This window comes from Natrix helvetica (assembly GCF_964273705.1).
Source record: "Natrix helvetica genome assembly, chromosome: 8".
NCBI lineage: Eukaryota > Metazoa > Chordata > Lepidosauria > Squamata > Natricidae > Natrix > Natrix helvetica.
In genome coordinates, this window is record NC_138559.1 from 9,871,734 (window position 1) to 9,885,133 (window position 13,400).

General features: G+C 47.8%; 1 protein-coding gene across 5 annotated transcripts in view; it reads left to right on the forward strand.

Moving 5' to 3' along the window:
• Positions 1-11,268, forward strand: part of PLEKHA2 (pleckstrin homology domain containing A2) — a 112,987-nt gene extending 101,719 nt beyond the window's left edge. For all 5 annotated transcript variants that reach the window (XM_081960801.1, XM_081960804.1, XM_081960800.1 and 2 more), the window contains 2 exons: positions 7,184-7,261; positions 8,486-11,268. In XM_081960801.1, coding sequence (XP_081816927.1) covers positions 7,184-7,261; positions 8,486-8,854 — 447 coding nt within the window. In that variant the 3' untranslated portion in view covers positions 8,855-11,268. The remainder of the gene's footprint in view (positions 1-7,183; positions 7,262-8,485) is intronic.
• The last annotated feature ends 2,132 nt before the right edge of the window (positions 11,269-13,400 follow it).

A 13,400-nucleotide genomic window follows, 5' to 3' on the forward strand; every position in this document is an offset into this window, starting at 1 on the left:
TCATAGTATCCTAGGGCTGGAAGGGATCTCGGATGTCTTCTCGTCCAGGGGCCACCAACCTTTCGGACCTCAGGGACCACTACGTTCATAATTTAAAATCCCGCGGATCACTAATATGATCTGCCTAATGACTAGCTGGGTGGGCGTGGCTAGGTGGTCATGTGACTGGATGGCGTGGCCAACTTGATGTCACTCACTTTGAGGGCTGCCTCGCCAGCCTCTACTCGCCCCTCCCCTCCCAGCCACTCCTCCCCTGCCCGCCCGAGCTCCTTAGGGCCCCAATAGGAAACAGTTGCTGGAATGAAGCAGCCACCATGAGAAAGAGTTGGCAAAACAGCTCAGTTCAAATTGGAACTGACTGAGAAGGAGGCTCAGCAGAAGCACCTCACTGAGGACTACGAGCATAGGCTTTCCAAGCACAGGGAAGACCTGCGAGAGTGCAAGGCCAGGTACCGGTGCCTGGAGGCTCAGCGGGCTGAGATAGTCAGCCAGTTCCAGGCCACGATGCAGTCCCACTTGAACGAGGCCCTCCGGCTCTTTGCCACTAGTGGCGCTTCCCTCCAGCCTTCATCCAAAGCCACCCACCAGGAGGCTGAAGCAGACCCCAAGTCAGAATTTCTGCCCCCCTCCAACCCTCACAAAAAGCCCCCGAAGGGGGAGACTCTTTACAGCAACACAAGCGTTCACAGCACATATTCATCCCAGGGGCCGTAGTTTGAGCAACCCTGATTTAGTGCAGTATAAAAAATGCAAATAATTTTTCTGCAGACCACCAAAATTTTCTCACGGACCACCAGTGGTCCACAGGCCACCAGTTGGTGACCACTGTTCTAGTCCAACTCCCTGCCCTAGGCAGGCATCCTTATTCCATCCAGAGACAAATGGTTGCCCACTTTTTCTTGAAAACCATCCGCGACCAAAAGCATACTCTGCCCACATGTCTCTGATGAAAAGAGGAAAAACAATGGTGAATATCTGCCTTGCAATCAATGGCCGTCCAAGATCTGCGACAGCTGAAGTCGTCTTTTGAATGCAAACAGGTTTGTTTTGAATGAATGGGAGCTAACCCACGCCTGTCTCCCGAAGACGCTGTTGGAATGTGGACAATGTGTTATAGCCATACTCAAATGACAGCCTGCTGGGAAAAGAGTTGCATATTTGCGCAGTGACTGACATGGGAAACCTAACTGAGTTATAATAATGCACTAATTAAGCAGAATGTGACTGCCATCCCTCTGCCCCCCCCCTCCCCTTCCCCCCTTCATCTCTCTACTTTTGGAGTGATGAGCAAATCCTCAACCTTCAACCTTTCCTTATTCTTTCCTAAGAAAGCTTTAGGGGCTTTTTGCAAACGGAGTTGATGACGGTGGCTAGCCATGAGTTTTTCCACCAATCATTTTCTCCCTCTTTGGCTTCGAAGGACGGCTTAGAAACATAGGAAGCCAAGGTGGGGCAGAAATAAGAGTCAAACACCAAAGGAGTTGTCCAGGTGTACCTTTGGTGCCCATGCATGCTTTGTTGAAGGTCTGATTGTGATTCAGTGTGTCCCCTTCCTCTTTTTCTTTCCACCTTTTCCAGCATTATAGACTTCTCGAGAGAGATAGGCCCATGATGGCAAACCTATGGCACACGTGCCCAAAGTGGCACACAGAGCCATGTTGCCTGGCATGTGTGGCATCACCTGTTCCTCTTCCGGGTTTCTGCTGTGTATGCTCATGCAACGATCAGCTGATCGGTACATGCGCATGCGGGCAGTAACGGCTGGCCAATGTGCATATGTGCGCCGGAAACGGGAAGTTAATTTTTGGGTGCATGCATGCCCCGTGGACAGCTCCTCTTCCTGGTTGTGGCCCAGACAAACATGCATGAGCCAAGTGCTTCCTTTTCGGCACTTGGTCCCCCCCCCCCCCCTGCATGGTCCCTTTTAGGCATTCGGTGCCGAAAAGCTTCGTCATCATTGAGATAGAACTTCTCATGATACGTCCAAAATCTGTCCTAACTTCAACCTGGTCATTTGTGTCTTGAGTGACATCTCTGAGCTGATTTGTTCTGTGGCCCATTTAGAACATAGAATAACAGAGCTGGAAGGGACCTTGGAGGTCTTCTAGTCCATCCCCCTGCTCAATCAGGAGACCTTTCCCATTTCAGACAAGTGGCTGTCCAGTCTCTTCTTAAAAAACCTCCAGTGATGAAGCACCCACAACTTCTGAAGGCAAACTTTCTCGGTTCGATTTGTCTTTGATACGTTTCCTTCCATTACTTCTTCTCCTGCCCTGAAATGCTTTGGAGAATAGGTTGACCCTCTCTTCATTGTGGCAGCCCCTAAATATTGGAAGACTGCTATCCTGTCATCCCCTTGTCCTTTTCTTTTGATATGTGGACTTATAATCACACAAAACATGTAGCTTGAAGAGACCACAGAAACCTTTACCTATTTTCCTCAAAGAGCACTGAAAATGACCTCCCTGGTTACTTTCTTTCATTTGCACTCTCCGTGGGTGCCTTAAATCAGGGGACCTCAAAGTTGGCAACTTTAAGACTTGTGGACTTCAACTCCCAGAATTCTGGGAGTTGAAGTCCACAAGCCTTAAAGTTGCCAACTTTGAAGACCTCTGCTTTAAATAGTAGTGAATCCAGGTGGAGATCAGCAAACTTTGCAATGACCCAGCTCAAATTCCATGGAGGGAAAACTGTGCAAGATACAGATAGATGTACTCATCCAAGTACGAATTATTTTATGTGAATGATTTGGAAGGGAAGAGCATAATCAAGCGAGTAAGTGCAGAGGATTTTAAGAATGACATTTGCAATGCAGATTGATGGGGTTTTGGTTATTTTTTGCACCTGACCAGGAGTTACAGTTGGCTGTGTTTTGTTTACTGGGTAAGCAACTGTGTGAGCCGTTGTGCAAGAGAGCGTGGCTCCCATCTGTTTGAGGAAGACCATGGGAGGATGCATTTGGACTAGTATATACCCCTGTAATCTTCAGCTACATGAGCCTTGACTTCATTTTGATTAAAGCAGGGCTCTCCAAACTTGGCAACTTTGAGACTTGTGGACTTCAAATCCCAGAACTCCTCAGCCAGCCATGGATTTGACGTTCACAAGTCTTAAACTTGCCAAGTTTGGACACCCCTGGATTAAAGGTATATGGTGGAGCCATCAACTGAAGGAGAGGAAGTCCTGATAGGGAGAGTTAAAAGACATTTCAGCTTAGACCTTTGGGAAAATAAATGTTTGAGGTCAAACCTTTAGATTCTATCTGGCCTTCCCAAGTTTGGAGAATATGTAGAGTCTAGAGCCAGGATGGTGAATTTGTGGCAGGGCCTGCCCTATGTCAGCTCTAGCGTGCATGCACACGCTGGCCAGCTGAGTTTTGGCCTTCCAGGGGACGGGGGAGGCTGTTTTCACCCTCCCCAGGCTTCAGGAAAGCCTCCGGAGCCTGTGGATGGTAAAAACGGGCCCAACGGGCCTAATGGAAGTTCAGAAAGTTTCCTGAAGCCTGGGGAGGGTGAAAAACATCCCAACGGTCCTACTGGAAGTCTGGAGGCTTCAGTGAGGCCTGCATGCATACGTGGGGGTGTTGTCGCCCAGCAGGATCCGCTTGAGCTGCTGATGGACTTGGATAACGAGGGATCATTTGAGTCTGCCCTGGACGATATGGAGGATCCTGTGCAGGGTTCAGATTCAGAGCAGGGACCAGAAGGGATGGTTGGCCACCAGGAGGCGCCTGAGGCATGGAGCAGTGGGGAGGATCAAAGGCAGTTTGTTCCTGATGCTAGATTGAGAAGGCCTGAGAAACGGAAGCAGCAACTCCCTAGGCAGACTCACAGAAGATCATTAAGCACAGGTGGTTGTGGATTGACCCCTCCCAAGAGAGCTTATAGGTGAGGCGTTGGGAGGGGACATTTGCAGGAAACAACCGTTCGAAATTAGCAGTGAAGAAAGTCTGTTAGAGCCGTGTTTGAATATCTGGTTTGTTTTCCTTGTATGTGAGTTATCTGGGTCCTCAGCCAAAGGGTTTGTTATTTGTAATTAAACAGTGGCAAACAGCCAAGCCTGTGTTCTGGCTTGTTCACAGGCATGGAGAGAGGGGGTTAGAACAGGGAGGAGCATGGGGGTGCGTGTGCGTGCATGTGCAGGGGGAGGGCATTGCATTATGGGTATGGGCACGCATGCACCCTTTTGGCACCCAAGCAGAAAAATGTTCGCCATCACTGGTCTAGAAAGATTCTTGTAAGCTGGTGATCAACAATTTTAAAAAAACCCCATCTGACCCATTCCCAAAGCTGTTCTGGTTGCTGGCACCTGACAAAGTATTAGAGACCCCACCTGACCTGCTCTCTGGGCACATATTTCCCTTAGATGAGCACCAAAGCAGTAGTAGTATTCAGCTGGTTCGGACTGTTTCACCCGAACCAGTAGTGGAAATCGCGGGTGAGGCCGCCTACGCACCCTGGCTCTATGCTACCCTATTTAGGTATGTATTCAAGCCGCGCCCATGCACACAAGAGTAATGCGCATGTGCGGAAGGCCGTGCGCATGTGTTGACAGGGGCGCGTGCGCTCACATTTGCAAAACCGGTAGGGAAAGTAAGTGACTTACCACCCCTGCAGCAAGGGATCTTACTCCAATTTGCCAGACTCACTTGACACATTTTTTTTAAAGATAGGGATGGGCAAGCTTCAATCTTGTCTGTGGTCCTTTGCCTTTCCATCCCCTTTTCCAGGGTCCCCATAATTAGCTAAGCAAGCAACGTACCCTTTTCCTGGCTTAAGATATCTCTCCAGGGAACCTTCTGAAAAAACCAGAAAATTGAGATGAAGATGAGAGTCTCTCCACTGTCCATGGGAGGCCTCTGGAAACAGTGGACTGTAGCCCAACAAATCAGTTGTACCTTCCAGGGTAAGAAAGATGGGCTGTTCCGAATGGGTCTTAATTTGTCTCTGCTGGTTGCGGCAATTAATTGCCTTTAACCTGAGTATAGAATCTCAGGTTAATCTTCAGCCTGAGCGTAGAATTCTCAGCCAATGGAGTCCAAGAAAGGTCCTATACATCTGGAGAGAAACAGCTGGGGGAGGAAGAATCAGAACAGGAAAAATAGTTCTTTTCCCTGAATATTTTAGTTGTGATCCTGCTGGGGTTTTTTTCTTCTTTTTCGTTTTTTTTTCTTTTTTCTTTTTTTCTTTTTTTTCTTTTCCAGTCTAGTTTGTTTATAACGTACTTTTCGGAGTATAAGACACATCTTTTTCTGGGTGCGTCTTATAAACTGAATACAGCATTTTTGGCCTCCCAAAACCCCAACCCCTTCACCAAAATGGTCGTTCATAGCCTATAGGAGGCTTTCAGAGTGCTCCTGGGGGCTGGGGAGGGCAGAAATCAGCGAAAAATGGGCTGTTTTTTTGCTCAATTTTGCCCCCTTCCTAGCCCCCAGGAGCACTCTATAAGCCTCCTAAAGGCTATGCATGCCATTTGGGGGGGGGAGAACGGGCCCGTTTTCACGAAAAATGGGCGTTTTTTTGCCCGTTTTTGCCCCCCTTCAGGAGCTCTCTACAAGCCGCCTAAAGGCTATTCATGCCCTTTTTTTGAAAAAAAAAATGAGCCCATTTTTGTGAAAAACGGGCTGTTTTTGGGAGGTCTGCCAAGTGCAAAAACGTTTTTTTAAAATTTACCTCTTCAAAATCTTGGTGCGTCTTATACTCTGAAAAATACGGTACTTATTTATTTTCTGGATACTAAAGCAATCAATTGAAATGCACATCAGCCAGTTATTAGTCACCCATAGGGTTTTCTGTTGACCTTGCATGGCTTACAGTCCCAGTACTATAGGGATCCGGTTAATTTTAATATAGTGTGTGCTTGCAGCTTAATGCAGTACTGTAAATCAATACAGCATAATACACTTCAGCATTCAATCTTCACAATATCAGCCCCTATCAAAAGAAAGCAGTGAAGTAATCCAAACAAGACATTTCCTAATGTTAGCACAGCCATTAATATTAGCACCAAGCAATTACAACCAGATGTATTAGCTTCATAAAGGACTTGCAAAGGAGATATTTTAAGGTTTTTTTAAAAAAAACTTCAGGATATTTCATTCCAGATATTAATCATGACAAGAGTTCATCCAGAGGGCAGAATGAGAGCTTTCCTTTGTAGGCTGTTAGATTAACCACCTCTTCTGCTCTTTAAAAAAAATGTATTTATCAGAATCTAGCAAGATCTGCATTTTTGCTAAGTGAGGTTTTATATGCATGCATCACGTTTCGTTCCAAATGTCAAATCTGCCCTCTAGTGGATCTTTTCATAGTGGCCAGAACTTACGTAGGGCATGGACAATTGAGGAGGAAGTTTCGAAACGGCCTTTCCTCACTTCTACCCACCTTTTAGGTCCCTTGAGAGATGCCACATTTGAAGAGAAGTCAACCGTCCAAAGTTATAAAAAATTAAATCTGAACTGTGGAATTGCTAGGTCTTAGAATGGTCAGGGTTGGAGACCTGCCCTATTTTTCGGAGTATAAGACGCATCGGAGTATAAAATGCACCAAGATTTTGAAGATGCAAATTAAACAAGAAAGTTTTTGCACTCTGCAGACCTCCCAAAAATGGCCCGTTTTTTGTCAAAAAAAAAAACCGGGCATGCATAGCCTTTAGGAGGCTTGTAGAGTGCTCCTGGGGGCTGGGAGGGGGCAAAACCGAGCAAAAAACAGCCTGTTTTTTGCTTATTTCCCCCCCCCCAGCCCCCAGGAAGCCTCCTAAAGGCTATGCGTGGCCATTTTGGTGAAGGGGCCGGGGTTTATACTCCAAAAAATACGGTAATGGGTCAGGAGGGTGGTTAGGACACCAGGATGGAGTTTAGCAAACCTACATTCGAAACCCAAGTGCTGCCATGGGATGGAGTTGAGCTCCCATCCTTCACTCCAGCTCCTGCTGGGGAAATGAATGGAGCCCCCCCAACTGGGGGTCTCCCGAACAACAGCGATGTCACCGGCTAATCCTTTCCACCTGGAAGTGCCCCTCTGCTTCTGTCACGAGTGCAGAACCTAATGGGTGCAAGTGTAAATGAATGAGAAGCAGACTTTTTCAGATCTAAAAAAGGAAATGATTCGTCAGAAAATGTCCATGAATTTAACTTCACAGTGCTCTCCGGATGGTGTCTTTTCCTTTTTTTCTTTTTTGATAGGCCTACAGCCCCGAAGACATGAAAAGCTGGATCAAAGAGATTACGGGTGCGGTGCAGGCATTAAAGAGCTGTCCCAGAGTAGGTCAAATTCTTTCCACTTTGACTATGGCATCCGTTCACTTTGTGTGTCTGTGTGTGTGTGTGTGTGTGTTTTTAGCTTGTTTATAGCGGAGGTCATCTGTTTTCATAATTTCGAGCAAACATTTGAAAAATAGCTCATTTCCAGAAAAGTTTTCTCCAGCCATCTGAGCAAATAAATACATGCCACAAAGAACAAGATCACAAATGGACCACAGGGAACACCCGGGAAAATGAGAGGCATGGGCCATTCAGCTATCTGCAGCTTTGGGCCATGATCACGAGAAGTTTGGCCAAACTTTGGAGTTAGGTAACTTCTCAAGAAACCCAAGCTCCAGAAATCTTTTAACTCTCTTTCCAATCCCCAAACGTTTGAGATTTGTCTCTGTATGTTTTAAACCAAGAAGTCCATGGCATGGGGGAAGTGTCTTAGCAAATGATTAAAGTGTAATTCTGAGCAGCCTCAGCCCAGTAATGAAGAAGGAAGGAGTTGTAGAACATCAACTCGTTTCTCCCAGTCATATCTACACACCCCACCAGAGTGGAGAGGCAGAGAAGGGAATGCCACGGATCCCCTGTCCTAACCGGAAGCCCTACATTCATTTCTGGAGCTGACCTCACCATAGAGTCTCCTCCTAGCATGGCATCCTTTTTCCTCTGCTGATGAGGTTGGGGAGGAACATGGGCCAGTCCTGGAGTCTGGGAAAAGCTCTGATGAGGGCTCTGGGTCAGAGGCAGAGAGGGGGCCAGGGCCGTCTGACAGTTATCAGCTGCCTTCAGAGTCAGACAGCAGTGAAGCAGACGAACAGCTGGAGCCTGTTCCCAGTGTGCGCATGCGCAGAGTTGCCAGACGAAGGGAACAGCTAAGGAACAGGGGTCGACTTGGGAGTAAGGCCACAGGTGGATGGTGAATGCCCCCTCCCAGAGGAAATAAAAGAGGAGCGAAAGGGGAGTGGAGTTTGCAGGAGACAATTAGTTCCCTTAATTGGTTTGTGACTCTCCGAGACCCCTTGCCAAGTTTTGCAGATATCAGCCTGGCAGCTCTCCAAGCCAGAGAAGGTCTGTGACCATAAATCCTCCCTTGAAAGACTTTGCTGGATGTGAATAAGCAGAGTTCAGAGGAAATGAATAAAAGGGTTTTTTGTCGGGACCAAGAGTTTGCTTCGGGCTCTTGGGAAGCCTCGCTCAGAACACTGCCACTGATCTTCTGGTTTTGCCTTGCAGGAAATGCCTTTGGTGAGATCGGTGTCGATGGATAAACGAGGGAGCCCCACCTTCTCTGGCTCCACCGCGGCATCCATAGCATGGCTAAAGCAGCGAGGAGAGGAGTCCAAGGTTGGCCCCAGAAGCCCCTCCACTTCTTGCTGGCTGCCTTGGATGCCCGTACCACCAATGGAGGAGAAGCCGCATCCGGCATCCAAGGAACAGGCTGAAGAACTGAGCAACTCCGGGTTCGCCCCTTTGTCCGCTGAGTGGGATGCTGGAGAGATCCAGGTCAGGCGCCTCCGACACAGGTCGGAACCCCAGAACTTCAAAGAGCGCCGTTTCCTGATGGACTTGGATGATGAGAACATCAGAACCTCGGATGTGTGACGGTGCAGGCAGTTGCCGGGAGACGGGCATTCTAAGGACGGGATGTTGTGGATGAACCATTGCTAACTTGCACCAGCTCTAGTTGCAAGGAGGGGACAGATACTGCAAAGGAAGTTGAAGCGAAGAAGGATCTGCACCAGGGGTGTCCAAACTTGGGAACTTTAAGACTTGTGGACTTCAACTCCCAGAATTCCCCAGCCAGCTGGCTGGGGAATTCTGGGAGTTGAAGTCCACAAGTCTTAAAGTTCCCAAGTTTGGACACCCCTGATCTACACGTACGGGTGGGTTGCTGGAGTCTTCTCAAGATCGAGCCTAATCCAGAGGGTGCCAGGATGCTGACAATGGGCCCCGTTTCAAGTCTGCTGAGGATGCCACAACCGTACGAAGGAGCTTTCCTTCCATTCGCCACCGGAAGCCGTTCGTTCCACCGCCGTGGCTTCCCATCTAGGAAGGGAAGGGAAGCCGACGGTTGGAGGCCTTGATGTACATGTCTCCTTCCTGTCTGTTTTGATTGTGCAAAAAGACTTGACTAGAGTTATCCGGAACATACAGCCACGTAGTGTATCTGTCCTTTTCTGTTCTGGTAGCAACAGTGGTGTGGTTTTGCTTGATCAGTGGATGAGTTGCAGGCAGTTCGCCTTGTTTTAATGTCCAAAGCTTAGGGCGGGAAGAGAGTTTGGAGTCAGTCCTCCCTTCCCCTCCTTCCTCTCCCTCCCTTCCCCTCCTTTCCTTCCTCCCTTCCCTCCCTCCTTCCTTCCTCCCTTCCTTCCTTTCCTTTCTCCCTCCCTCCATTCTTTCTCCTCCCTCCCTTCCCCTCCTTCCTCTTCTTCCCTTCCTCCCTTCCCCTCATTCCTCTCCCTCCCTTCCCCTCCTTTCCTTCCTCTCTTCCCTCCCTCCTTCCTTTTCCTTTCTTCCTTTCTTCCTTCCTCCCATCCTTCCCCTCATTCCTCTCCCTTCCTTCCTTCCTTCCTTCCTTTCCTCCCTCCCTCCTTTCCCTCCCTTTCCCTCCTTCCTCTCCTTTCCTTCCTTCCTTCCCTCCCTCCCTCCCTTCTTTCCTTTCTCTTAAAGATGATAGTCTCCGTGGCGGTACAGAGTTGCAGCTGAAAATGCACAATGCTTTTACTTGCCTTCCCATAGTTGGCAGGAAGCATGCTTTGGAGCAGATTGGGAGCTCCCCATTTTGAGCCATGGGCTTTTAGGGTGAAATCCTGTGATCAATTGTGCAAAGACTACTCTCTCGCAGAACGTGTGACTGTCTGCGATACCAAGATTCTCAGGTGTGCATCCTTTTGTACTTTGGTTAATTCAGGAATAAAATTTGGGGGTGGGGTTTTTTTAAAAAAAGATGCAGTATGTTCTCTACTATTGAGCCAGTTGGCTATTTTGCTGCTGCTTCCAGATTCCCGCCGAGCCTTTGGCAAAATAATATTTGCTTGGGAGGTGAGGCTGTAGGCGAATTTGAACCCCTAATCACCGTGGGTATTGCGAAGGAAGAATAGTGGCTGAAATAATCTCCATTATTCTTACCAAAAGGAAGAAAAAAAAACCTCTAGTTGCAGCCTTTGTAATTTAAGGAAATAGTATTAATTTGCATCTTTCTTTCTTTTGGATATCATTTAATTATTGCGGTGGACATCACTTGAGCCTTATGTGGAGGCTGCTATTCAGATACTGGAAGTAAGCTGCTAAAATCATTTTAAGATAGGGGTGTCAAACTCAAGGCCCGCGGGCCGCATCCGACCCATGGGCTGCATAGATCTGGCCTGTGGGGCCACCCTGGAAACAGCAAAGGACCGGCCCATGGTGCTTCTGCCAGTGAAAATGGAGATCAAGAGGACCGCACGTGACCCTCCCAAACTCTGTTTTCGCTGGCAGAGGGTTGCAGGAGGCCATTGCAGCCGAAAACGGAAATTGGGAGCCCGTTTTCGCTGGCAGAGCGCTCAGGCCACCTCCTGTGCTCTCGACACGAGTGATGTCAACCTGGCCACGCCCCCCTGAGGTCAATCACGACGCTGATGCGACCCTCAATGAAATTGAGTTTGACACCTCTGATTTAAGAGATCATGCTGTTCTTTTAGTTTTAACATTGATGAGACAGAGGCGAGGAAGGAAGCAAGCAAGGGAATTAAAGCCTTATGGTGTGGGCCACCTGGTGTTTTTTTGACACCCCCTGGAAGGCGTGCTTATTACTGCAAAGTTAAATGGGGTTTAATCCCCCCAATCAATAGTCCCACAATTGCAGCTTTCATCCAATTCTTTGCTCTGGAGATATATATATATTTTTAGCCGTTGTTAATACATAAAATTATGACCAGAATTTTGTACTGTCTCTCTCTCTCTCTTTTTTTTTCCCCCCTTCTCGTGTTGTATTTCGTATAAAATTAAATACTGTGTCCTAGTACAGGTAGTCCTCAACCTATGACCCCAAAATATCTGTTGCTAAGGGAGACGGTTGTCAAGTGAGTTTTGCCCCATTTTATATGACCTTTCTAACCACAGTTGTTAAGTGAATGGTTGCCGTTGTTAAGTGAGTCACGGCGTTGTTAAGCGACTCTGTCTTCCCCATTGATTTTGCACGTCAGAAGGTTGCAGAAGGGAAATCACATGACCCCCCAGGACACTGCAACCGTCATAAATATGAAACAGTTGCCATGCGTCTTGAGTTTTGATCCCATGACCAGGGGGATGCCGCAACGGTTACAAGGTTGAAAAATGGTCATGTCCCTTTTTTTTCAGTGCTGTTGAACAGTCACTAAATGAACTGCTGTAAGTTGAGGACTACCTATGCCACATTCACCACTCTTTTACACTTCCTGTCATCTTCGTCTAATGAGCAGAATTGGGACCAGAATTTCCATTGCTAAGCCGGATGGTTTTGCAACCTTTTCTGCCTTAAGGAAATCAGTGCGGTTGTTAAGTAAATCGCGTGGTCATTAAGCGAATCCAGCTTCTCCCATTGACTTTACTCGTCCGAAGCCTTCTGGGAAGGTGGCAAATGGCGATCACCTGACACACACAAACACACACGGGACGCTGCAACCCTTGCAAATACAAGCTGGTTGCCATGCAATAGCAACAGCACTTAGACTTATATACCACTTTACAGTGCTTTGTTACAGCCCCCTCTAAGCTGTTTACAGAGTCAGTCTGTTGCTCCCAACAATCTGGATCCTCAGTTTACCCACCTCGGAAGGACGGAAGGCTGAGTCAACCTTGAGCCAGTCAGGATCGAACTGCTGGCAGTGGGCAGAGGGAAGGAAGAAAGGAAGGACAATAGCAATAGCACATAGACTTATATACCGCTTTACAGTGCTTTACATCCCTCTCTAAGTGGTTTAGAGAGTCAGCATATTGCCCCCAACAATTTACCCACCTCGGAAGGATGGAAGGATGAGTCAACCTTGAGCCTGGAGAGATTTGAACTGCCAAACTGCAGGCAGCCGGCAGGCAGCAGACGTATCCTTCCTTCCTTCCTTCCTTCCTTCCTTCCTTCCTTCCTTCCTTCCTTCCTTCCTTCCCACTCAGCAATAGCACTTTACAGCCCTCTCTAAGCGGTTTACAGAGTCAGCCTCTGGCCCCGGAGGACAGAAGGCTGAGTTAACCCAGAGCCAGTCAGAATTGAACTGCTGGTAGTGGGCAGAGTTAGCCTGCAATACTGCATTCTAATCACTGAGAGGGAGGAAGGAAGGAAAATAGCAATAGCACTCAGACTTATATGGCACTTCCCAGTTTACAGAGTCAGCCTCTTGCCCCCAACAATCTGGCTCCTCATTTTACCCACGTCGGAAGGATGGAAGGCTGAGTCAACCTTGAGCCTGGTGAGATTCGAACTGCCGAACTGCAGTCAGCAGAAGTAGCCTGCAGTACTGCACTCTAACCACTGTGCCACCACGGCTGTTGTGCCCCCAAATTTTGATCGCATGTCCCTGGGGCTATTGCAATGGTTGTAAATGTGAGGACTGGCCATACATGACTTCAGTTTTGTTGGAACTTTGGTCACTAAATGAATGTTTGTAAGGCAAGGACTATCTGTACAGAGTTTTCATCATCACCATGGATGATCCAGGATCAATCTGTGTCTCAGGCACCCCCAAGAAAGGGGTTTGAAAGCTACATTGGCCCCTGGGCCGTCAGTCAAAATTAGACTTACTGCAGGACTTCGCATCCTAACATTTTGCACTTCTGTTGAAAAAATGGGTTTGTATGAAGAACTGTCTCCTTCTGTGGAAAGGAAGTAAAGTTTATGGGGGTGGGTGGGAGCCAGATAAAAAAGAGAAGGACCAAGGGAGACATGAGAGCAGTTTTCCAATATGTGAGGGGCTGCCACAGTGAGGAGGGGGCCAAGCTATTTTCCAAGGCACCTGAAGGTCAGACAAGGAATAATGGATGGAAACTGGAAAAAGGAAAGATTCAACCTAGAAATAAGGGGGAATTTTCTGACAGAGAGAGCAATCAACCCATGGAACAGAAGTTGCCTGCAGAAGTTGTGGGGGCTTCATCACTGGAAGCTTTCAAGAAGAAACTGGACTGCCATTAGTTATCAATA